The following is a 26,584-nucleotide window of genomic DNA, read 5'->3' as shown; positions in this document are numbered from 1 at the left end:
CAATCCAAACAACAAATTTGGGACAGAAGATGAAACCTTTAGCGTACAAGGATGTCTAACTTATGTCCAACAACCTGTCAAACCCAAGGACGATTACAGGTGATTTTTAATTGGGAGAATTTAGTGTGAAGGTGTGATTGGCAAGGAGCCATGGTGTGTCTGTGATCAGGTGCAAGTGTCCCACAAGTGGCCTAGTCTGATTCCCAGTGTGACCATTATGCAAATACTGCAACGAGACAAGCCTACAACATAAATTAGTCTAACGGATAAAAGCACTTCTCTAATCAAACCGGATTCCAAAATGTATTTCTTGCAGTTTGGGGAAAAAATTGAAAAATACTATCATCTTCATTTTTATTGTTTCTGTGAACAGGAATCAAAGTGTATTTAAAATTGTCCTTAATCTTTTGGAGAAAAGTTTTCTCTCAGCTTTCCTTTGACTCACAGCAGGATGCACAAGGTGCAACCTCTAAGCTGGTCCCTCCACCCAGAGAAAGGATAGCAGGGAATCAAGTTGCCACTAGTTTTCTTGGTCTTCGTCAGTATGGTTTTGATGTGTGGGGCCTGGGTGGGGTCTGAATATGGTATTGGTGGCTTTAAAGCTCCACAGGACTACAGAAAAGCGGCCTAATGATGGTGCCAGTCCTCCAGGGCATAGGGAACTGGAGCATCCTGGCCTGCATCTCCTCTACCTCCTGCAGTATGCCCATTGGCTACGCTGCCTCTAAGCTCCATATCCCCATAGCCTCATTGTTTAGCAGGCCGGCACTGTCAATATTAAGCCTGGCTAATGTGATCTAAAGGCAGCTGGAGCAGCCCTGATTATTACCATGACACAGCCAACTGAGAGGAGTAATATCATTAAAAAAATCAGGTGGTTTGGAGATTTGTTGTAGCAAGGGGGGTCTTTGAATGGCATTAGGTAGGAGGACTGCCATAATTTCATTAGTCAGTTGGTGCATCTCGGAGGATCTGTTGAAACATTTCCTTTAAGTTGAAGTAATTTCATTTTCCTTCAAAAACACTGCAAACCAAATAAAAGACAGGGGAAACGATAGCAATTTTCCCAAGAGTGTGTTTTATCATTTTTTAAAATTAATTCAGACATGTTCAGAACTGCAGACACATTAAATTCATAATACGATAATATTTCAATTTCCTAATTGCAGCATATGAGGTCTAGTTGAAAGAAGATAGGATATGCCTGTTGTTATTATTAGCCTCTTGTGCTGGATTATTGTTGCAAATGATGAGTAAAACGTGAGGCACAGCTAATCTTCTTAAACTGCTTGACACTGAGCTGTCTGCTCGGCAGACTCATCAGCAATCAGCTGGAAAGTGAAGTGGCTGACAGAACCTGTTAACATTTCAAAATAAAATAAAATTATGAAAGGCTATATCGTTGCTTTTGTGTTTATTTTAATTTTTAATTTTTAAAGGGGTTTAAAAGGATGGCTTTGTTGGGAGGTCTTTTCACCTCGTTTTGCATGTTCGATCCGCTATTAAAGTGCCAGAAGTGCCGTTGGTCTCGCAGCAAGGGTCTTATGTCGCTATTGTTTTGACGCTGCAGCCGCATAAACGGTGATTTCAAGGCCGATTGAGCGCGCGATGGATTGTGGAAGAAATCGACTGACAAGTGGGGAGCATCGATTACAGGAGGAGAGTCGGAGTGACGCCAAGAGTTTTTTTTAAATGATTACTGCTCATCACAGTGATGTTAGATTCTGCCATAGACCTTATGGAAAAAAGAAAAAAAAAACATTCATAGATAGATAAATAGGAAGATAGACCGTCATTATGGGCCAATTCCTATTATTATTTTTATTGTTGTTGTTGTTGTTTTTTTACTTCTTTTATTATTATAATTATTCACTATAAAACATTTCTTTTGTTTTCTTTATTTACTATTGAGTGAGTGTAAATTTAATCCATAGACGGTAAATAATAATATAAGAATTTATTACAGTTTATGGTTTAATCTATGAACTGTATGTCGCTACGTGTCTGTCTGTTGTGTAACAGTGACATCTAGTGGTCATGGTTTGAATTGCTGTCTTTCTTTCCTAATGTGGCTTCACTCGGCATGTGTGGTTTTTTAACAGTGGAGGAAGAGGAACAGTACTTGAATGAAAACACCCATCAGAAGTAGACGAAAAATAAAACGATGGAAAGTCACTAATATATAATATTATATTATTATATATAATTATAACAGGATTGTAATGGTGTGAGCAGGACCTTTACAAGAGGCTGGACTATTACACAGCGGGTCATACAATCATTGGGCTACTAACTTTTTACTTCCAATCTTTTTGTTTCATCTAATGAACTTGTTCATGAACAACAACACATAAATGTACTTGTATGAAAACCTAAATGTTTTCTACAGTGCAGAAAAGAAGAAATATTAAATATCATGAAGTGAATACAATTAGTAATTTATAACAATAATAAAAGACAAATAAGTTGGTGATTTGTTGGATCTAACAAATACAACTAGCACCAATGTATTTAGTTGGATTTATTAAATGTATTAAAATCAAGATGGCAACTTTATCTTATTTTAGACAAAAATAGTAATATTATAAATGTTAAGACATGGCAAAAATGTGCTGCATATACCACCCATGTAAACATTTAATATGCAGGCCACTTGTAGTTCCATGATACATAAACTATTCAAGTAATGTGTAGGAATTTTAATCTTAAACCATAACAGAACAAAACATATTCTACAGGCAAAAGTCTTCAGTTACCGAATCCATTATTTCCAAGCCTGTAGCAAACAAGTGCCACCAACTCTGCAGGAAAGGTCTAGTCTAGTCTAAAATCTGTGTATTGACCTTGACACAGAAACCCTTTATAGCTGCTTCACTTACAAACATCTGACCCAAATAAAAGCTAAATTTGCTCAGAGTCACAGGAGAAGCCAATATCCCCCTCTTTATTCTTACTTCCAACTTTCATCTCTACTCCGACGCTTTGTTTCAGGAGCTCCTTTACATGCTATTCCATGCACCCACCTCTGCATTATCCACCTGCCAGTCCCTGAGCATCATTATCATCATCAGCAGCACCAGCAGCACCCCCCTCCCACCCCTTAAGAGGACACTCGTAACTGACACACTTAACTTCCTAGCTTGATACCGCCTCTCAGGAGCCATAGCCCTAGCTAGTGCAGAGATCTGGTATTACACTTTTGGCTTCCCAGACATCAGGAATGGCTCCTAAAAGAGAACCCTCAATCAAGAACTCTGCTTCCCCGACAAGCCAAACAAGACTGGGTCCTCCGTATCCCTGCTCCCCTGCAGCTCCTTCAGCTCCAAAACCGGCTCCAGAGCAGAAACCCAGGATGCTGCGTCCCTCAGATGCACCATTTGACCCCAGCACTTTGGAGGTAAGTAATGTCCCTACAGCAGATTTCTTATGACAAAGTTAATGTGGGATATTAATAAAACTGTACATCATTTCTAAATGTTGTGTTTAACTAATCATTCTTAGTCATTTAGTGGTTATTAAGCATTTTGTAATATTATCCAGCCGATACACAATCAGAACATGTTGTCAGATGTCAAGTGGCACTTTGATTTTGACGATAATACATCAGACAAAGCTAACATAATGAATCTGTTGTAAGGCTGAATCTGAGCTAGACGAAGAAAGAGGGCACTGAGAATGAGGCTGTCAGTCAGTCGGTGGCCTCCTTAGGGAGAAAAGGCTGTTTCCTGTGACAGTATGTGTGCTATTTCTCTCATCCGGATGGATATTCAAAGAAATGATTAGCCTGCTCCTGATTATTACAAGTAGCAAAATAACCAGACTAATACGAGTCAAATCTAAAAGTGCCGAAGTTGTTTCCCTTTTTTAAAAACCACAAACCACAAAGATGGGAGACTTTCTCACACTTCTGTCCTATAACTGAAGTGAAAGCTTTTGAGAAGAGCCACAGAGAGAACCAGACCCTGAGGCTCATAGTTTTTCAGTTATCACAGACATATCTTTCAAACAGTAATCAGCAGCTGTTATCTTGGTAGCGGCCAATTATGACTGCTTACCTTAACAAAATATGAAACCTGTAAAGCAAACACTGAGAAAAAAAATATTCAGATGGATCAGTGATGCTCAGGAAGTGAACTGGCACCTCTCCAGCCAGGATTTGAACCAGCGACCAACCCAACCCAAGTTCCATACAGACTGAGCTACTGCCGCCCCAATAGCATTAGACATTGAAAAAATCCAATTCAAATTTTGAAGAAATGTAATATCCTTAACTAAACTGATTGCCCACATTAGACTTTGTTTTTTTTCTGTGCTTTAGCTTTGCTTCCATTTTCATATGCTGTAAATGTCTCTCTGTGTGCAATCTGCATGGTTTGGGGGGGGGGGGGGGGAGTGTTTCCCATCTAGCCCGTGATGATATATGGGCCATGTTATCACACATGCCTCTACTGGGATCATAGACATAACATGACAGAAGGGCCTAGCTCCTGCTGGGCAGAGACAGCACTCTGGCCTGGCTTTTCAGAGATGTGCCATAAGTCCATGATCTAATGGACAGGCCTTAAGTGATCCGTCATTCCTGCATGACAAATATTCACATTCTGTAGTGACCAATTTTAACAAACCCAATATTGTTTGGAAAAGTCACTTGAGGGATGAATGTGGAAGCTTTCGGACGCGTGCTTAGCTCGAAGAAATTAACACAGTCCATTGATGTTGTGATTTGGATATTTCAGTCCATTTATTTTTAAATACTTCTTATCAATAGAGGAAAATATGACGAACCACTGCCTATAAATAAAACAAACAAATCCGCGTTGGATGCGTTAACTCAGGCCACAGGCTGACACGGTAGAACAACTGTTTGCCTCCATTCAATCACCTGTCCCACCTCACCTGGAGCCTTGCTTTAACCACAGCATCAGCCCAGGCTACACATAGTGCAGTAGAGGGCCAACACACACAACCATAAGGAAAATACCATGACACAAAACAAACACATAATTTGGCTCCAACACATTCTTAAGAAAATACTGTGAAGTCATTCGCTGCCATCAGGCATTAATCTACCTACGTGTGGTCGTAATCACTTAAATCAAACTCTCCCCACAAAGGTAAAAAAAAAAAAAACATCCCTAAGCCAAATATTTAATCTAAATTAGAACACACTGTTAGTCCTTTCACTCTCTTCTTAGGGTTAAGGGCAGCTTCTTAAAAATAGGCCAAGACACTTCCTTAATGGGATGGACAAATTACCTCTGTAGGTCATAGGCATAAGTTAAAATAGTTTTAAGGCATATCATTAATGTAGGACCATTGTACATGACACAAACCATAGGTTTACAATGCTATATATGGAGGGTAGGTGTCCGGCCTCACAAAAGTCTTTTTTTTTTTTAGTGCGTCGTGCGTGCGTGCTCTACGTCATGACGCACTGCTGTTAGGGTTGGTTTTGTCACCCTGCCCTTCACTTCGAGCCGTCACACATTCTTTGGTTAGCCGACGCTTCGGACACACCTCAGCAAACAGACATGGTGGGTGTTTTTGCTCCTGTACCACTCGACTTAACTATCTTCTAGTACAATTATAACTGAAATGGACGTTCAAGAAAATGCTTAGCTTTGCAGGAATGTAAATTGTGTTTGAATCGCGGAACAAGCTCGCTAGTCGGTATTAGCGGAAGTTAAACTTTTGAGATGCTAACGTTAGCCTACATGGTAGATACAGTTGAAGATATAAGGATTACTCACTTAATGTCGACGATTTATTTTCGAGTATATAATTCATTACTGAACAATGTTGTATTTTAAGAATGGTCGGTTTTGGTCAATTTGACTAACTTTTAAATGTGGAAAAAAAAAACTTGGACAGAAACCGTAGCTAGCTTTTCTCAGCGCAGCAGCAACCATTATTCATGTAGCCTAATTTCTCTTTGTACAGTCTGACTTCTCGGAGGATCAAATCCTTGGTGAGTTTTAAACTTTGTTACGTGACATTGTCGAAGTACCGCTTTTTTTGCATGCTTCCGTTCTTGCTTTGTTCAGATGACACTTTGCCCTGCAGCTCCGCCATCACTCTGCTTTACGCCCGCTTGTCACGGTAGTCGTGGTTTTAAGCTATATTTCCTTCCTTTTCCTCCATACTGTTTCACCACTTTCCACTTGCAATTGCTTGTCCTTTCCAGATTGAATTTAACCTGGATCAGATTCATGGTAAGTCATTGAAGGGGGCGCCGCCTAAGCACAAAGTCTGATAGCTATCTCGGAAGTGTTTGGGTCGGGATCTGCATGAGGTTTCATGATTAAAAACCACCCTGTTTAAGATGTGACTGAGACTCACCTGTGTGGTACGTCAAAGTTAGTCATATTTTTCATGTAACATTATATTACTTCTCAGCTCTGATCGTGTGTTGCAGTGTTTTTGTTCGTAAACCATCATGCATTTAGCAGCACTTAAATAGCCAAAGCTTTCATCTGTTCTTACAATTCTTGTAGACATGGCTGTGTCTGTTTGCCATAAACTCTGTCTGTTATCTTTCAAGCGGCTCATCTCCATGAGTGTGCCCTTTTTTGGTGATGGATACAGCCGTGTATGGTTTGTGTCCTAGGGCTGGTTTGTTTAATCACCGTTGACATAATAGGCCACATCTACTCTCACTCTCCTCCTACTTGCCTCCACTCCTCTAATACCAAATATGGTGATGGGAAAAGTGCTCACCAGCCAGAAGGGAAGAGGCACATTCCTCAGAACAGGAAAAACTTAACAACACTGGCTGAGCTTTTTTAGGGAAATAACTTGTCCCATAACATTAGGCCCAGACTTCTGCACGGATGTTGTGTAATCATGTCCCCCTGATTGCTTGATCTTTGCTAATGTTTTTTGTTTGGCTGTGTAGCCTAACTAGAATGGTTTTTGTTTGAAGTCAACAATGTTGTGATCCGATCTGCCAGAAGGATGGGATTACATTTACTGACAGTTGATGATGCCAAGGCAGTAATCATTTTTTTAAACTAATATGCTCACCCTGTGGCAATGTGTTTTGGGAAGAATATGTTCTATCCACCAAGACATTTATTTTGTTCCAGTTAGATCCTGGCTGAATCTGTTAAGTAAGAACTAATAAAGTGTGGGCTAGTGACACGTACAGTATATGATTCTTTGCAAACAAGATCAGTGAAAAGCAATTACAGACAATTGGCATGGACCACCCGAAGCACATAATTTCCATGTGTATTTCTTTGTTTAGGGCCTCAATTAAATGTTAAAAAAGTTGAAAAAATAACAATCAACAAACAATTAGTTGGATGCAGCTTTTCCAATAATATTTGCCTAACTTTTCATATTTATATGTTGGTTTTCATCTGTTGTTGAGTTCCAGTAGAAAATGTTTTAGTTCATTCTAAGACCTACAACATTTAGAATTGTCTTTGTCAGTACTGGAAACCTTAGACGATTTGGCCCTGCTTTTAATCTGATATTCTGAGTTTTGTATTTTGAATATTTCTAACTTATACCTGCCAGCTTTGAACATTTTAAACCTGTTACCCTGTAATTCAGACTCATATCTCATATTTATGATTACTTATTCTGCACGTGTTTACATTAACCACAGCAAAGATGATTCACCTGGTGGTGGTGATGTGGCATCATGTTTTTGTTGATGTGTACTAAAGAAGAGACAGACTGACCAGATATTGCTAAATTGAGGAAGTTAGGGGCGTGTTTGTCAACCAACAGAAAACATAAAGAGGTGCACTTTGAATCTGTACACATGATCATGGATTCACCTTGGTAGGCTGGTATTCTACCCTAGGCGTTTCAGTGTGTTGCTCTGTGCCCTGCCTATCCAGTAAAATCACTTTTCATAACCTGTGCATTCTCTTGTCTGCTTCTGCTCAATTACTTCTGGCTACTCTGTGTTCTTCTATTATCCGTGTACTTCCTGTCTAAATTCCTGAATACAAGTCTGCTTATCCTTCATACAATTCTTTATATATCCAATTCTTTCGTGTGTCTGTGTATCCTGCAGAGTTTAAGGAGGCCTTCCAGCTGTTCGACAGGACAGGAGATGGGAAGATCAGCTACAGCCAGTGTGGGGATGTCATGCGTGCCCTGGGACAAAACCCTGTCAACGCTGAGGTGCTCAAGGTCCTGATGAACCCCAAGGCGGAGGGTGAGAGGAAAAATGCAAATTAAAGCAGATATATCCGTCTAATGAGCACCAATCGTTGTAACTGTGCTCGATTTAAAAAAAAAAAAAAAAAAAAAAAAAGAGCTGAAAGACTTATTTTCTTCCTTCTCTTTTTTGTCTTTCTGCAGAGATGAACACCAAGATGCTCGAATTTGAGCAGTTCCTGCCAATGTTTCAGACCATCGCCAAGAATAAGGATCAGGGCTCAATGGAGGATTTTGTGGAGGGACTGCGCGTGTTTGATAAAGAGGGCAATGGCACAGTTATGGGCGCAGAGCTTCGTCATGTCCTCACCACATTAGGCACGTTACCTTTTTAGCCCTTGAATAAATATCTAGTTAGATAAATTATCCTGGTTTCTTTTCTGCACGCTTTTTTAACTTCCCATAAAATACTGCAATTCTTTCAAAGGGTGAGGGATGTTAGGACTAGAAACATATATTTAACTTGATGTTGAACACTGTTATCCTTTTTAAAAGTAAATATTTTACATGACACTAATGTGAAAATAAATAAATGTTTTTATGTTTCATTTTCAGGTGAGAAAATGACAGAGGAGGAGGTGGAGACACTCTTGGCAGGACATGAAGACGCAAACGGCTGCATCAATTATGAAGGTAAAAGAAAAAGAAATCAACCAGAAAGGAAGTGAAAATATTTGATAACGTCAACACTGAGTGTAACCCAGGGCCTGAAATGAAAGTTGTTGTTTTTTTAGGGCGGGTGGGGGTGGTATCTGCAAGCCTAAACATGACATGAGGAGTTTCTAACTGGTTGTGAAACACATTGAAATGAATACTGTTTCCTCTGACATACAAGACTAAGGGAAATCCATGTTGTTCTGTTAAACATATTGTTTATAGTTGGGATGACTTTAATTTTATCACCTAAAGCTCCTACAGTTACATTATTTACACATACAGTATACCTCTCTCTTCTAAACACAGACAGCGGTCCGGCCCAGTTTTAGCCTGCCATCCCTCTCCTATATTCACTGCACACCATCAAATACAAGAATGCTGTAGAAAGAGAGAGGGCGGGCTTATGCACAAGTGATCCACACTTCATGTTGCCCATTCTGATGCATAGTCTCCGGCCGGTCTGTAAATCGTATGAATCGCTTGTCATTGCAAACGTTTTTATATCGAGTGGAATTTTACCACTGCATAATGAGTGCCAGAATTGCGGGAATTTTATATTTTGTGCATGATTCCTGCATGCCAACATTCAGGCCCTGGTAACCATGTCATTGCCTTGGAACAGAAAATAATGGAATGTATCCTTCACACCGAGTCTTCACAGTGTGAACATGAACCCTCTGTCATGTTAAACACTATGCATGCAGTGTTGACAGGTGTATGTCAATAATTTTCAAGAAAAGCTATTAGTAGAGTATCTTGTATCCAGTAAACAAAGGGAAAATGTACCCTTATAACTAGAGATGCACCAATCCACTTTCTGTCAATTCTGATCCGATTCTGATATTTTACATAACTAATAATGTTATTGTTGTTGTTGGTAGTATATGTAAGGTGACACAAATCTGTAGTAAACCCAGAATTGCATTGCGCTGGCTTCACATACAAACAGGAAGTAGCAACCGCTGTCAGGTTTTTCAGATTAAATCTTTTTAAAGTGTAAGAATTTTTCTTTTGATCAAGCTGTTCCATCTCGTCTTAACGTTGTCATGGAGACAGTTTGTGGGCACTTCTTACAGTTCAGTCTGAACATCTTCAAATTGAGACAATTAAATTGAGACAATTTAAACCCAACCATATTTCTTGATCAGTGACGTGGATCTGTGCCATCAGTTCAATATCCGATGCGTAAATCAATTCAATATCAGATTGAGAGGTGAACCAATTGACCTTGAAGGAAATCGGGATCAGCCAAAGAAATTGAAATCGGTGCATCTCTAGTCTCTATACATGTACCCAGTTTAATGTTTGTTCTTGAGGCAATCTTTCAATGTCAAACTGCTGACAGAGTGTTAACTGTTCTTCCTCCACAGCATTTGTTCGCCACATCATGTCAGGCTGAGGGCCGGTACGGGCATTTGGTATTCATAAGATGGTACCTCCAGGCTTTCCTGCATTTTAGATATGAAATCATCCTTTCCTATTTGGCACTTCTAACACTGTTCAGCTGTAGCTGTCCTCTTCACTTCAGCAAACAGAAACAATATACTTTTGAAAAGTAGATTTGACCAGATAGGTACCTGCGGGAAAGCCTCGTACCTCTCATCTTTAGTCCTGAGGATTGGACTTGTGTGTAGCCTCCTGCTTCCTGTCTCTCTCTCTCTCTCTCTCTCTCTCCTGCAGCCCTCTGTCCTGGCCCCTGGCTGCAGCATGCCCCTCTGCATGTGTCTGGGAGTCCCCTCAGTTTAGAAGGGGATATGGTGGACACACAGGGAAGAGGCTGGTCTCATTCAGGGAAAGTCTGGTGGCCTCTGAAGAGATATTATTTGCTGATGGGTGTAGAAGTCACTTGACAGCTCTTCTGATCTCATTTGCATGTTATTGGGCCTGTCATATACATCATTATATATCCCTTTTCCTCTGTTGGTGGTGGAGTTACTGTTCCCTTCACAGAAAGATAAAGTAGTTTAAGACATTCTTTTGCATTTGAGTACAGCCGCCAGCTTTGGGAGAGTGGACCAGTCCTTTTTCTACTAACCAGAGAGCTGCAATGAGTTGCTCTTGTGCTGATTGTTTTTTTTCCCTCTTTACTGATGAAAGCTGATTTTTTTTTTTTGTAAGCTGGCCGCTATCTGACTGGACTGTATCTCCCTTCATCTTCTCTCCTTTTCCCCGCTTCTCAACTAGAGGAAAGCAAACCGCGAAGTTGGCTTCTCTAACTAGCTCTTGAATCTTAGAAATGGCCAGACGCTTTGGCTGAATAGGAGATAGAGATGATTACCTCAACTCTGTCTCTCATTAGCTCCTTTAACCCCTCTTTTTTTTCTGGGTGAGGAGGAGAAGATGGAGAACCTGCCTTCAAATGCAGCATCTCCCACCCAGGCTCACAAAACCTGGATAAGGAGGAGGCCTTAGCGTCACATGCTGTAATTGGAGGTGGTCTCTGCCAAGTGCTAGACAATGACTTTGACATTTGTCTCTTTCTCCTCTCTCCTTCACAGAACTGGTCAGGATGGTCATGAATGGATGAAGACGAAGAGCATCCCACTTTTTTTAACCCTGTGCATGTAACCCCTTTTTGCAGTTAGCTTTTACAGTCCAACCCAAGCCTTTTCCATGGATTTATTTTCCAAATTTAATTTAAAAAGTGCCTTTACATTCCCTAGAAAAGACCACTTATAAAACTGGCTATAGCTGCTCAGTTCATTCAAGTATGTGACCAACATGCATGTGCTAGCATTGTTTGCAAAAACATTCCTGGATGCGGCACTAAAGACAACATAAATTGATAATTATATACTGTAACTGTTGGATGGGACATTAATATATATATATTTGCATAGTAACTGTCAGCAACCTACTGTATCATTGGCTAAGACTAGCTTCTGCTGAGGGACATGTCCCTCCTGATTCTGCAGTTAGTTGGTATATTCTAAGCATACTATCATGAGGCAGAAAGAGACATTTCAAATTGGTTCCTATGTTTTTAATCCTCCTCAGTTTTTGTTGCTGCATAATAAATAAATGTTTCCCTGAAAACCTATCTTTGTTGTGTTGAGAGGATTTGTTTGATTCAAGTGAAAAAGATTGAACTGCTTTGTCTTACTGGGCTTTGCACAATGCATTGAAATTCTTTCACCAACACTAGAGGGCAGTGTTGCTGCTGGGATCATGTATTTTAAAAGGGCCACTTCACTTAGAAAATATACAGCGTATAATACCAGAGGAACATCTCAGTGTGCTCTGAATGACTGCCAAAAACAAATCAAGAATGTGTTGATAATAATTGTCTCTTTCAGGAAATTTAGATAACTCCTGACGGTTGCGTCTGTTCAGGGACTCTAGCCACTCGGATTTGACCTAAAACTGTTTGATCTTAGATGTCTTGTGGAAATTTTCTCAGAAATAATTTTTTGACAAAGATCTTGGATATGAGCAGCAGAAGGCTAGTTAATGGCTGCCTGACCTTTTCTTCATTTTTTCCACAAGCAGCCACAACTATTTCCCCTCATTAGGTACCACAGCTATTGGAGTGTGGAGCTTATGTGTGTGGGGTAAGGTTCAGGAGGGTGTCATAGTCCACTGCTGAATAGGTTGTCCACTAATTACTCGGCGTGTGTGTATGTGTGGTCGATGGAAGTCAAGGCTATTGATTATTTTAATCCTCCTATTTGTGAGTCTGTGATCCTCGTGGCTCTGCATTCGACAGGGGAATCACTAATGGGCCTCAGCACAGCCTGTCTCAGACCTCTCCCCGTCCAATTAACTTTCAACTGGAATCTGCCAGGAGGGAGAGCCGGGGGCTGGGCCCGGGCACGGCGTGGCTACATCCCTCTTTCTCTGCTCAGGAGCAACAGATTCACGAAATCCTTAAAGTCACGAATGCCAACAGCTCTGTATTCCAATTAGACACTTTTCTTTTTGCCAATAATATTAAGATTCTTTGTCTTTAACATGGAGATGATGCCTCTCTTTTACTGGTATAGAAACTACGGGCTATAGGGGAAGATACAGAATACAAAATAAGACTGGAGATTTTCATCCACTTATTGTTGCCTTTAAATAAACATATTAATGTTTTGTTTTTGCACACTTTCTAGTCAGTTCCAACCCTGTGTGATAAAAGTTTACATATCATTCATGAACCTTAAGACAGTGAATATGTCATACAAGTACCTCTGAACAACTAACTGAGTAAGGTTAAACAAAAATCATTCTACATTCCAATTACCTATCTTAAAATTAATTAAAGGAGAACACCGAATACACACAGAATTTACAGATAATAAGCTTGATAAATGAAGACAAGGAAACAATAGAAAAAATCAGTTTGGAGATAATAAGCTGGTAGAAAATGTATCTTTAAAAAATAAATCATTAATGATGAAAAGTTACTGCAGACGTGCCAAAAAATCCACAGGTTTAAACTTCTTTAATTGGATGATTTTACCCTTTTATTTTTCTTATATGGTATGAATTTGGATTCCTTTGCTTTACTGGCTGCCAGTCTGACAAAACAAAACATTTGGAAAAGAAACCACGATTCTGGAATTAGAATGGATATAACTTAACTCGTAATTTTGAACATTGAATTGTCTGTTGGTGAATTAAAGAAATTCTCAATATTCCTATCAATAATAACAAAAATAGTCCTAAGTGGCAGCCCCAGTCTGAGAATTCACCTTTATAAGGTGATCATGACATTTTCAGCTATTCACTATAGAAGTAAATCTATTTATAAATTAAAATTTACTCAAAGAGGTTGTAGATGTATAGTATGTGTGTGAGAGAGAGAGAGAGAAAGAGAGCACAACATGACTTATATGAAATCACTGCAGCATTATCAATATATTCATAGCTTGCACATATATTATCGGGAAGATTTCACTGATTCCCTGGATGCTTTTCTTGTTATTGCTTGCTTTTTACAAATTATCTCGGTTCAAAATCCTGATAAACAACGTCAAGCCTTATTGACCACTGAACCAAATCTGTTGGTTTGTACAATTGATCACTGTACAGTTGCATTTAAAATGCTTCCATTGGCGGGATTATGTAGTTCCTGGGTGTATTATAAGATGTGATCAATAAAGCTGTATGAATGTTTGTGTCTTTGACAGTGTCTTAAGACATATTGGAAATCCATGTAAAAGCCGGCAGTGGCTGTGGTCCTCCACTGTTGATTCTATCCTAGCTGTTAAATCCACGCAGCCAAGTCATACATCCAATTCAGCCACAGTCAGTGTGAGTTGTGACTCCAAATTGAAATAGAACAAACTGAACAAACATTACATCAGGTGAGAACGAAGACAAGATGAGTATAGATATTTTAATAGCAATCATTTAATCAACCTATTCAACATACCAGATACCCCCTCCCAGGATAACTGTTTACATATACTTGATACTTTGACACGGTTTCTCAAAAATAAAGTACTAAGTAGGTATGGCAGTGTAATTACAGTAACATGTCTGAAATGTATATTACAACCTTTAATGTCAATAAAACAATGCAGCTGTTACTTTTCACTGCGTCTTTATCTTACAGTATCTATATATCCACTCATACCGATATACCCAACCACCCGCGCGCACACACACACACACACACACACACACATACACACACAATACTGTCAATAATTTACTTGGCAATTGAAACTTCATCACACATCAAGTGCCATCCATAAAATGTGTCAAGATGTGTCACCATATGTTTAATTTGAATGAATCATCAATCACTTCCTGTGTCATGATAGAAACAGGAACAAAGAGGTAAAACATCTGTGTTCATACCGTTGGCCTTATTTTAATCAGCAATGCTCCAATGCAAAGGGATCACAGCAGGGCTGGTGTAACTCACTCGAGGGTGGTGCTTTATTTGAACGATGATGAGTCGCAAAATATATGCAGCAGTCTGATCAGTGGTCACTGGAACCGCAGAGCAGAAATGTAGAAGATAAATACTGTGTTGGTATACAGTAGGCGGGCATTTACCTCGGCTCGGTCTTTTTGATTAATGGCACCCTCGACACCATTAAAGCATTAAAAAACAATTAGACTGATGGTGTGTCTTATATTCTAGTTGTACAGTGTTTGTTAATATGCAACACGATTAAGTATTTTAGATATTTTATGAGCCACAATGTGCAAGTGTTATGTGCACTTATACTGTACATAATCTTGAATTCATATTTGCACACAAAGGTCGCCAGTAAATGTAGTTGGCTCAGGATGATTGGCTCAAAATCACATAAACTTAACTTAATCCTTCTCTGATTTTCACTCGATCCACACATCTGTTGTCTGGTATAATGCCAGGAGGTCTGCATATGTGTTTGTGTGTGTGATTGCTTGCATTTGTGGTGCATGTGTGTTTCATGTCTGTGCATTTGCTCTATTTGCATATGTACATGTGTGTTTGAATTTGTGTTACGTATGTAGTGGTGTCCGTTCTCAGTGAGTAAGGACTCAGTCAGGGTAGATGAGGAAGCCGGAGAAGGTGCTGTACTTGTTCGTGTTTCCTCCGTGGACCTTCCCTCCGTCCAGCTGCACACACACCTCATCGCCCACGTCCAGATGCAGGATCACACTATTGGAGGCGTAGTCGTAATTCTGATCAGCGTCCTGAGCGATGGCGCTGGCTCTTACCTGTCACCCACAGAGGACAAATGCATTGACAATTAGAAGGTGGACGAAAGTGAACAAACGCTTGCAAATGTCACAGCGAATTACTCAAAAGTTCCGGGAAGTACACAGCACTATAAAACAAAACCCCCTGATATCTCATTATAATCACTTTTCTCTTTCTAAAGATAGGTCACAGACAATTCTTATCAGCCTTTCATGTGTATGACATCACCTCTACATTCAAGCTGGAATAACATATAGATGGGACTGTGACCTGTGACCCAAGAGGTGGACTGAGAATACATCCACTCTGCTTCTTATTGATCAAGTTGGGGGGGTGGATTGGGGCAGAGGATGGAGGTCTGATTGGGTTGTGCAGATAAGCCGACTCACCGGGGGACAACAGGTTGTCTATGGGGAACTAGCAAAGCCGAGAAGCAGCATCACTATCCACACCAGCTATTGACCTGTTGCTTATGATCCAGGACCTGCTCGATATGCGTGATATCGAGTGGCTATGCTGCAGCCAGACAGTTTCACATTTGCATGCTGTGTGTGAGTTTGGTCTTATTGACCCAGCGGCCGTGGATCTTTACTTGTTTGTTAACACATTTAATTGGGTTTACTCATTGTGGACATTTAAGTACACGCGCCTCAATTGGGTTACAGTTGGGGAGGAATTGCACAAGCACTGCAGAGGGGCACTGAATTTTTTTAATATTATTTGGGGTAGAATAGACATGTAAGGATCTTAATTAAGTAGTATAATTCTCATATTTAGATCTTGAAAAAATACTAACGCTCATAGATAGATAGATAGATAGATAGATAGATAGATAGAATAAACAATGAGACAGAACGAAAATGTAAGCGTATTAACTATGTTGTTTTTTCTGAAATCTTCCTCAGCCAGTTATATCAATAATTCCGTTGTAGCCGCTCCAATCATCAGACATATGTCAGCCATCAGTGGCCTTGTGTCTGGCTCAGTGTCCATCCACGGTGGGAGCACTCAATCTGTGTCAGCAGCCAGACAAGCCACGCACATCTTCATGACAGCCGCAGAATATGATCTGCAACTCAACTACCATCATGTCATCCCCATCACTGCGACCCCTTTCTCCCCAACGAGCATGCATCAATTTCAAAACCGCCAATCCCTGAGCAACAGAGCCTGAATTACTGTTACTGAAAATATATGCTTTCTGCCCCCAACCCTATCTTGCTCTCGTCTGAACACAAACTGTCTACCGGTTGTTCACCCTGGACTTGAGTTCAATTTCCTTGACAATATCTGTTGCTCTCCTTTAAATGAGATGCAGGACATGAATGCTGTATCCAACATGCAGCATGCTGGTGACCAGTGAAAACCATGTTTCTGTCCACTGCAATTTACATTGATTGAGGGAGCAGAGAGATAGATCTCCTGAGGCTTCACAACCCCACAAACACACAGTAAAACCAAGCAGGGCTGTTGTTACTCTACCGTGATAATCCTGTTTCATTAGATTCTGTTGTGCACACGGGTGTTTTATACAGCTATTTTCTCACTGCTGAACTACTCAACTTTTCTCATTTGAATGTTGCGAAAGTCACGTGTTTGAAAAGATATTTTGAAAACCACTTGTTAAGCTGAGCAGAAATTATAAGAAAATGTAAGCGTAATATATAATATACATTATTATACAATATTTATTTTATGATCAGACCCATACCCTTTTTTTTAAGTTTTAAGTCTCCATGTGTTTCCCAGGCCCAATTAGTCTAATGTAACATAATCCACCCTTTCTTGGGCTCTCATAAGACCCTCTCTCAAATAATGACACCAATCCATTGTCATCTGTAAAGGTTATATTGTTGTTCTGCTTGACATGTGAAGTGACAGCCAATATCACATTTGCATCTTTGGCTGCAGCTGACAGTGATGCTGTTGTTGTGACTTCTTATCGACACCGGGCATATGTCATCCTGCTCATTATTTTAGCCTAACAGTACAACAGAGGGAGTTGGACCTCCCTTAGATCTCAGGCTTAATACATGGAAGAGCAAGTTGAATTCTGTTCAAGTGAATGATATTCATCTCTCAGCGGGAAAATCGTCTTGCCAATATATGATGTATGAATTGATGCTTCTGCTGATGTCCCTGTACGTGGAAGAATAATACAAGCCATCCTTTATGCAGATAGCAGACAGAGAGGCATAAGGAGAGCCGGGATGGGATTAAGACGAGAAGCCGAGATGGATACGGCTTGAGGACACAGGCTGATCCATGAAACACAGGCAGCACATTGAGCTGATCCTGGAGCTGGAAGGGTTTGTGAGCCGTGAGGCACAGTAGGCCCCCAGGGTTTCGCCTGTGGCCATCTCTGTCTAGCCCTTTCATTATAGGGCCTCCAGTAAACACGCCCGGGAGCAGAGGGGGCCACAGGCGAGGAGATGGGACGGGGGAAGGTCGCGGGGAGCAGCTGCGTTGTCGTTTTCTATACAAGTAGAGCTGCAGTGCGAAAGACGGACAAGGATAGACAAAAAGAAGGGAGAGGGAGGAAAAACAAAAACAAAGGGCCCGAGGGTTGATGATAGAGGGGTGGAAGGGAGGGAGCGGAGGGCTAGAGTAACAGACTGATCAAGCGAGGCTATTTTGTGAGACCGGGGAGATGTCGGGGTATATGAAGTCTTGTTTTTATCCGTGGTGCTGTGCTCCACTGGTAATAAAAGTGACAGGATTCATTCACTGTGATATACTGACCTCTTAGAGCGGAGACAATAGAAAAGTAGCTGTTAAACTTACCTAAGGGACTCCAGCACATGGCAGGAGAGCTGGGGACAAGTGTGTGTGTGTGGGGGGGGGGGGGGGGGGGATGGAATATTTATTGAATAGGCTTTCCCCTCTCCTCTGGGAGCCCGGGGATTACATGGTGACAAGCAACTGTGGCATTGAACCATACCTTAGATTGCTATTACCTGTCACTCAGTATTCCACTGTGCAGCCTTTATTTATAAGCTCAAACCTATACACAATATGAAAAGAAGAACTTTTTTAATTACTCATTTATTAGAAGCAAATGATGATTTAATACTTAGATCTCTAAGTGAGTAAAAAGAAAACATCTGACATGTCTTAATAGAGCAAATGTGTTCTGTATCTGTCTCTTGCCCCTGGCTCTGATACAAATTATAAACCACCTGTAGCTTATCCACATCTCTGTACTGAGAAAGTTATTACAGGTAGCGGTCATTACAGCGAGTGATGACATTTTAACACTACTGTGTGAAATTACTTGACCTTTAAGTGAGCTATTAAAAGAGTCTGTGACAGGTTGAAAAAAAACAAGGGAGTCATTAAATGAGAGCTGTGCCAGTATCTATTTCACATATGTATGGTGAAGTATGTGAATATACACAAGACGGTGAACATATGGCATCCTAATTAATGAAGGGGAAGAAAGAAGTTCTGTCTGAAATAACATTTAGTACAAAGCTGGAAAGTTAAAGCTCCCACAGGAGTTTTTAACCCGTAATTAAACAGACTGAATTGATATTGATACCTTTATGTGACCTACAAAATCGAACAAGTCCATCACCATAACTATTGACAATTCCTTTGTATGTATTTCTAATGTACTAAACCACAGGGGTAGGTATCAGACATAGTAATTTGCATGCTGCAGAAACAGCCGGAATAGAATGGATTTAACGAATCATGATTAATGAAGTGCACCTACAACTATTCATTTTGAGCAAACCCAAATCACAATTAATAATGAAGAATCATAAGACTATAATGATGTATCCATCATCAGCCCAGACTGGAGCAAACATTGCCATCAGACATTGTTTTTGTACTGTAAGTCAATTACAAACAGGGGGGAGCAACTGAAGTGTGACCTCCTTCAATCACAAATCCCCTATGCTTCTGAAGCCCTGTCATGCTGCAATGATTTGTGAAAGTTAGATTGAGGTTTGAGCAGGTGGGCTTTACAGAGTGGGGATTTAGTGGAGGTAATAGGCATCGGATCAATAGGAATCCCATGGAAGCCCTGGCACAGTCAGCACATCCTCTTGAGATCCTGGCATTGCATTACACCACTCTCGTGTCACAAGTCACCGTGCAACAGAGTGTGTATTGTGCCTGTTTAAAAACCATTAGCTAGATAGAGCAAAATGCATATATTACTAGGAGAAATATTCATGTTCAGTGTTAATTAACTGCTGCTTTCAAAGCCTCCTGTTCTTCGTGCTTAAACATACTTTCTAAAACAGTTTTCTCTGTATTCTTCCCGGCCTTGATCACTTGTCAAGCCGAGACGTGTCGAGTGGGTGTCCATTGGTCATCACCCTCCGATCTCATCCTGGCCTTCACTAGCAGCCTCCCTGATGCCTCGTCTACCAGCCCACTGTCTCCACAACTGCATGAAGTCATCTATCTTCCTCTGCTCCACCCCTGATCTTCACATCAACCCACTTGTCTTGTTTTTCTCTCCCCTCTCACTGTCTACTATTGGACGTCTCTGCATGTCCCTGCCATGTCAAGTCTCTGGCGTTTCATTCATTCACGCTCAATCTGTCTGAAATTTGAATCTGTTGGATGGACTGCCTACCAAACTCAAGGTTAGAAATGGCCTGTTCTGTAAAGGAGTAAAAATGTACAACACTATAGAGGGAAGGGAAGGTGGAACATTTTGGGCTGTGGCAATCTTTTTGTTTGTTTGGATTAGAAAAACACCTCTGGGATGACAATATATCCGGTAAAGCCACAGCACCTACGGCAATGGCAAACAGGCTGTTTGATTCTACAGTCAGTGAGCAACCTTTCAAACACAGTGCCCATTTAGTAAACCCTTACCATGGACTGACAGGAAGAGTAGCCATCTGCCTCAGGCTTTCAGTAATTCCTAACATGATCAGACTTTTTGCAGAACCTCATTTACACTCCACTTTCATCTACCTGCAGCTCTATTTGGATAGGAACCTGTAAGGCGAGCGGTACATTTAACAGAAGTTTTTAAAGAGGCCGCCTGACGGGTGTCAAATGGGCCTGGGTGATGTTAAATGATTGAGTTGGATGAAAAGATAATTAATGGAGAATCAATGGACAAGACGAGGAGAGGTTTGGAGTGGAAAGTATGGTAGGAGTTCAGGGATCTAATCTAAGAGGTATAAATTATTTAGCAGGCTAAAATGACTGGAATGACAATATACGACACGAGAGGCAGACTTGCACAATATGCAGTCTGAGGGACAATAAAAGTGAACAAATTAATTTAAAACACTTAGTTTATCAACCAAAATAAATCTCATTGAGCTAATAATATGTAGTATTCATAACCATGGTGGATAATTGTGCAGTATGTATGAGCCTGTGTGTTTAAAAAACCCTGGGAGCATCACAGGTCTAAAGCAGAGGTCTGGGAAGTGAGTATTTGCATTTGAAGTCCTTGATGAATGAATGAATGTAAAAAGCAACTTGCAGAATGTTTCCTGAATTTGGAGTCCTCAGATGAAATCCATGTGATTTATCCCACCTCAACACTCCTCTTCCACACCCACACCCCCCCCCCCCTCCCACCCATCAGCCCCTCTGTCTTTAATTAGTGTCTGGGGAATGAGGGAGTGGATGAGTGGACTGTCAATTTTACATTCATTATTTATTTAGCTGAGGTGTAAACTGACTGGCCCACGTACTGACAGACATTTCTCCAGTGCTCTTTTGCACTTCTGTTTAGGCGATAATCAAGCTCTGTGTATGATACTTACTAATTAGACTGTTCCTTTTGGTGGCGGCGGCTGCATTCTGCCACTTGTCATTTAGCCAGAGTACATGTGGGAATGCAAATATCTGTGGCTGGGATTTTAGACTGTATAGCATGAATTCCCCTTAATGGGGAGAAAGGAAAGATTTCTGTTTCATTCTTTGGTTGCTTGTAGCCGCCTGCTAAAGTGGAATGTGATCGGAATGTGAAGAGCTCAATGTTACATAGGTGAATGTGAGTCAATAGTAGCACAAGATGGTCAACAGTGTAAGAACACCTGTCACATAGTCGTGTGTGTGCATACATGCATTCACATACATACGGATCCTCCATTGAGCACACACTTTCATCCCCCAAAGTGACACAAACACAGAGGTGGAGCACTAAATTCTTGGACCCATGCATTCTTAAGGCCCTCTTCCTGCGCTCCTGATCATCAATATCATTGGGCCTTTCATATCAGAGAGGCCCAATAATAAATAAATCTACTCACCACTCCGTTCTTCTTCAGGTCTGCCCACATGCTGGTCCCGTCCCCTCCTCTCATCAGAACATGGTAGGTGAAGAAGTAAATGCCGGGCAGAGGACAGGTGAACTTGCCGGTACTGGGCTCATAATAGTTCCCCACATTGGTCACCACATCGTCGAATTTTAGTATCTCACTCCCCTCGTGCTGCTTTCGTAGCCCTGCATAAAAGGCAATTTTGGGGGTGTAATGCGATGGTGAATATCCACCAGGACCTGGACCTGGAGGACCCTGTGGCCCTGGTTTACCTGGCTCTCCAGGGGGTCCTTGTGCTCCTTGAGGGCCAGGTATCCCTGGAGGCCCTCGGAGACCAGACTTTATCTTCTTCCCAGAGTAATCCTGGGGTGGTGGTGACACAGCTGTCAGCTCCTGGCCAGGCTGACCAGTGGCATAGGGGTCACATACCATTCTGCAGCTTCCCAGCATTTCATAATGGCTCCCTTCATTTCCCGTGGACCTTCCTTTGGTCGTGTGGACTAGAAGGGGAATAGCCACCAACAGTATCAGAACCATGGCGACACCTACAGCAGCTCCAATTACACGTTTCCTGCGGCTGAGCCGCGAGGCGGCCAGCGTTAGGAAGTCCTCTTCCCCCTTGGCTGGAATTGTGCCGGCCAGGTTTAAACCTCTTAGAGAACCAGTGAGTGAAAAAAAGGGGAAGAAGGATGTAGAGAGAATTGAGGGAGGGGGTGCTGGAGCGATCACTGAACTAACTATGAGAGATAACGCTCAATGGCAGTAATCCAGAAGGGAAACAACCTGATGAAAGAATCCTTAAGAAACAGGAACGATTTCCAAGGGGCTTGAAAAAAGTTATTTAAAAAATGAATATGTTGCACACCACAGTGTTTAAGGGTATTAACACAGAAATCTGCATGCGCCAGATTTGTGATGACAAACTAGAAAAAGCATAATTAACTGATGAAGTCTGCTTAACCTTTGTGGACTTCCCCCGTTGCCGTCCCGTTCAGTTTAATTTTCAGCATCAGACAGATACCATGACTGGCACTGAGCGGTGTTTGTGGAAAAGCAGAGCTTATTAAAAGTACGCTGAAAAAGAGCTGGTGTCAAATTCAGCTCATTGAGGAGGGAGAGAAATGTTTTGTTTACTTAGATCAAGTGTGATTTGCAGAGAAATCTTCGTTCACGGCCCCCCTACAGAGCACAGGATTTCACTTCATGTGAAGGTCTCACCTAATGCCATAACTTTATGTGACAAAAGTTCATCTCAGATCTTTGTACAATCATCCTATGACTCCCACTTTTATCCTTATTCGACTCTCCACAGTAAATCGATGTTTCTTTTTCTTTAGGAAACCAATTACAATTTTTTTTCCCAACGTTGCTGCTTTTGATGTATTCCTCTGGCTATATCTGCATCTGGAAAGATTAGCAAAAAAAACATAAAGACAAAATGACTAGATTGTCCTTATTTATCACAGCTTCATATTTAAGTGCAATTTATCTGCATTAATTTAAAAGTTTCACAATGTAACGCTAATAATCAATCTAAGAATGAAATGATTGCTTAGTTTCTCATAATTAATATTTTCATTTAAGTTGATAATTGAATTTATAAACACGTGGAGTGGGTTAATTACACGTGACTGTCTTCAAGTCGTTGTGATTAATGTCGCCTACATTTAGAACTGTTAAAACAATGAATAATAAAACGTTTAAAAAAAACTCACCATCCTTGTCATCCAAAAATATGTCTGCAGGATAATATTCGGACCATCACTTCAGTCCGCGACTCACGAAAATAATTGAACGACTTTGGACCACCGGAGAGCACGAGAGCCGACGGGCGCGCGAGAGATGCCGGGAAAGTGATGAGAGTTTCTTAATCAGCGCTTAATCCCCTTCCTTTCTTTCCAGGTAGAAGAGGCAGATTAAATACCGCCAATGATAGGAATTGGAGCCCAGGAGAGTGCTTGAGCACTTTTTTTCCTAAATGAGGGACGCATGGAAATCGTACGCTCCCATTCAGAGTGTCTGTCCACTGTATCTCTTTACGCAGCGTTTGGTTCCAAGACTATTGGTCTTAGTCGACACCTGTTAGATCTCTCTCTCTCTCTCTCTCTCTCTCTCTCTCTCTCTCTCTCTCACTCTCTCTCTCCTTTACATATTACCATGTAAAAAACGAGTCCAGCCCAAATTCTGGATGGCGAATCTTTTGGCAACCTATAGGGGCCAACATCCCCTCTCAACAGATTCGTAATACCATTTAAAACTGTTATTTATACTGTTATTTTTTGAGCCTAAATGAAATGGTAATTGTATTCCACTGTACACAGATTGATTGTGAGCTAGATCACCATGCTGCCTCCCATCTGCGCCTTGTTAGCCTGATTTTCACCTGTTGTTAGAGTCAAACCCTATGTCTGTAAATGTTTGATAAAGTGTTGCAAAACGAAGGCAGATGTTTTCATCTTGTGTCTGCCGGGGACAGGAGGACAGAGGAGGGTGACTAAGTAAAAGCTGCCTCAGCATGATGTGTGAGGAATGGGGAGGAGACACTAAATGTTCCCCAGACCATTGTCTGTGTGTGTGACTCGCATCCCACAGCTATAAAGCCTCATTAGTGAGACACCCAACCCCACACATTGTGCTGCTTCGCTTCTGCTACCTTAAACACTCACACACAGATACATACAATGTACACACAGACACACATACTTATGCAGGTATTTACAAAGAGTTTTTGCAACATTAGTGATGAAAGGCCATGTTTTGTGTTCTTGTATAACACTTTCTTCTTGTTGCAATGGCTGCAAGGAATAATGTGATGCCATGTGGGCTAAACTGTTCAAATATTTTAGTCACATTCACTTTCCATTTAAGACACATCTTTAGCTCATATCATCATTTCCTCTGAGCCTTGTGCCACCTGTCTGACAGGCACAATCACAAATCTTCGTCTTTAAAGTTTAATGGTGGAAGCATTGTCAGAAAGGGGAATAGGTCTACATACAGTATTGATGACTTCCTTTTCATCAACCACCAACCTCTTCGACCTCTCTCTCCTCAGAAGTGAGGAAGTGTGGAAATGTAGGGATCACACGACCTGATCCCTCCGGACGTGGAGAGGAGGATAATCGCAGAGTTTTAAGGCGTTTTTTCCCAGGGATGGGTTGGATTTAGTGGGAAATTGAGGCGGCGGGCTGGAGGTATTTCCATTGGGAAATGCTAGCAAAGGAATCCTAGGATGAGTTAAATGCTATGTCAGTCCCAGTTTGCAGGTCAGTCAGTCTGGCCCACTAGAATAGTACACAGGTCTTAAGCAGCAGCATGAGGTAGATAATCATTGCCAACAGTCTGAAGCAATATGCTCAGGATTGGATTTTTAAAGCCTGTTAAAATATTACTGAGGTGATTAATATTGAAATATGCGCATGTCCTCAGCTGTCTGTCCCCCTCATTCTCTATTCTCTTCTTCGTGTGCTATGGAGTATTCATGATCGACTAAAATATCACAATTATGTTGATGAGATGTGTCTTTTTTCAATACATGAGATTGCCTTATCATGCCACTTACTTCCACTGTCACAAAGAAAAAAGAAGGGCAATCTGAGAATCAGTACTGAGCTGAGTTATTAGTTTGTTTAATTATTAATTTCATATATTATGCTACAACAAGAATAAATCTCTGTCATTTGTGCACACGCTTGCACAATTTCGGCTCTGCATTGTCCTCTTCTGGTCTGTGTAAACAGGTAAGAAAGGAGCAGGAACTTATTTATGGGTACATTACTCATGTTATATTTCTTCTCTGTTATGGCTTATAGTCTGCGTTGTTTCTTATGGATGTTCTAATTCTTCAAATCAGCCAGACATAGTAACATTTGAATAGCTATATGTTTTGATTTATAAAAAAGTTAAAATAAAAAGCCAGAGGTTTCTTGTAAGCAGAGTAGTATGTAATCTCATCTATTTTAGTCTCTTGTGTGACACATATGCACATGTGACATATTGCGTTTCATTTTCAAATAGTCTCACTTTCACACCAAAAACATAACAGCGCAGAGAGTGTGAACAACACATACTGAGCATCAGCTCTGAGGAATGATGACATATCGTCCCCGAAAGGGACGTAGCTGCCAGAGGGCCGTCAGTCCCTGGGGACCACAGCACACATCTTCTACACTTACCACTGAAAGGAATCCAGCTATCAAGCTCCCATTCCTTACTATGGAGATTACTGTCCCTGTAAATCAATTTAGAGGTCATTAGGGATGTAAAGAGGTGATTTGGGGACATGACCGAAACCAGGGAATTGACCATAATTACACATCTTGGGGAGAGGATGAAGAGAAACATCCACACATGGCAGATTTTTCATAATTGTACATAAGAGAAACACTGACATATATTTAGATTGGATTCAGTTTGACCCTTCAAACAAAGCTGCCATTTGATATTTCATTGCGTTGAAACAATAGCAGATATTATGACGAATAAAGTTTTTTTAATTCAGGCTCACTTGTCTGTGTAGGATTGTTCTTGCATTCTGATGTTTATTATCCCCCTGACTTACCTGTCGTAAGCATATGTGTTCACTGTACAGTAAGTGCAGATTTGTAGACAGTGTGCACGGTTGTGGATGTGTCTACATCCCGGTGCTGTGCTGTTTCATTAGGCTTTGATTATGGGCCCTGATGTAGAGTGACAGTGTGCAGATTGAGTTGCACAGCCACTCTAATTCTCTCTATTAATAACAAGCCTCCACACTGCTGTCCTGAACCACATTTATTAATCACAATTTGTCATCTGTCCGATTGCTCCACCCTCTCCTTCTCCTTTCCGCTCACCCTCCCTCTCTTTTGCTGTGTTTCTCCTCCCCTCCCTC

At 41.0% G+C, this 26,584-nt stretch overlaps 2 protein-coding genes across 7 annotated transcripts; one reads left to right on the top strand and one right to left on the bottom strand.

The window, feature by feature from the left end:
* Positions 1 to 3,205: 3,205 nt before the first annotated feature.
* On the top strand, positions 3,206 to 11,872 carry zgc:153867 (uncharacterized protein LOC337226 homolog). 5 transcript variants are annotated; one of them, XM_061058729.1, is made up of 7 exons: positions 3,206 to 3,397; positions 6,185 to 6,212; positions 8,030 to 8,173; positions 8,320 to 8,493; positions 8,731 to 8,808; positions 10,203 to 10,237; positions 11,331 to 11,872. In XM_061058729.1, exons 1-6 carry the CDS (start codon positions 3,221 to 3,223, stop codon positions 10,229 to 10,231), a joined length of 630 nt encoding a protein of 209 aa, XP_060914712.1. In that variant the 5' UTR covers positions 3,206 to 3,220; the 3' UTR covers positions 10,232 to 10,237; positions 11,331 to 11,872. The 5 variants fall into 5 exon arrangements, with proteins under 5 accessions (XP_060914712.1, XP_060914713.1, XP_060914711.1 ...); XM_061058730.1 differs by having other exon boundaries at positions 10,203 to 10,264; XM_061058732.1 differs by lacking the exons at positions 3,206 to 3,397; positions 6,185 to 6,212 and adding exons at positions 5,418 to 5,534; positions 5,941 to 5,968.
* Positions 11,873 to 14,539: 2,667 nt separating this feature from the next.
* On the bottom strand, positions 14,540 to 24,009 carry c1ql4a (complement component 1, q subcomponent-like 4). 2 transcript variants are annotated; one of them, XM_061058726.1, is made up of 3 exons: positions 23,427 to 24,009; positions 21,703 to 23,115; positions 14,540 to 15,480 (listed from the first exon to the last, which is right to left on the bottom strand). In XM_061058726.1, the coding sequence occupies exons 2-3, from the start codon at positions 22,246 to 22,248 to the stop codon at positions 15,301 to 15,303; spliced, it is 726 nt and encodes a 241-aa protein (XP_060914709.1). In that variant the 5' UTR covers positions 22,249 to 23,115; positions 23,427 to 24,009; the 3' UTR covers positions 14,540 to 15,300. The 2 variants fall into 2 exon arrangements, with proteins under 2 accessions (XP_060914709.1, XP_060914710.1); XM_061058727.1 differs by having other exon boundaries at positions 21,703 to 23,109.
* Between the last annotated feature and the right edge of the window lie 2,575 nt (positions 24,010 to 26,584).

The sequence above is a fragment of the Labrus mixtus genome, chromosome 15 (assembly GCF_963584025.1).
Source record: "Labrus mixtus chromosome 15, fLabMix1.1, whole genome shotgun sequence".
Lineage (NCBI taxonomy): Eukaryota > Metazoa > Chordata > Actinopteri > Labriformes > Labridae > Labrus > Labrus mixtus.
This window is presented reverse-complemented; position numbering and strand designations above follow the sequence as displayed.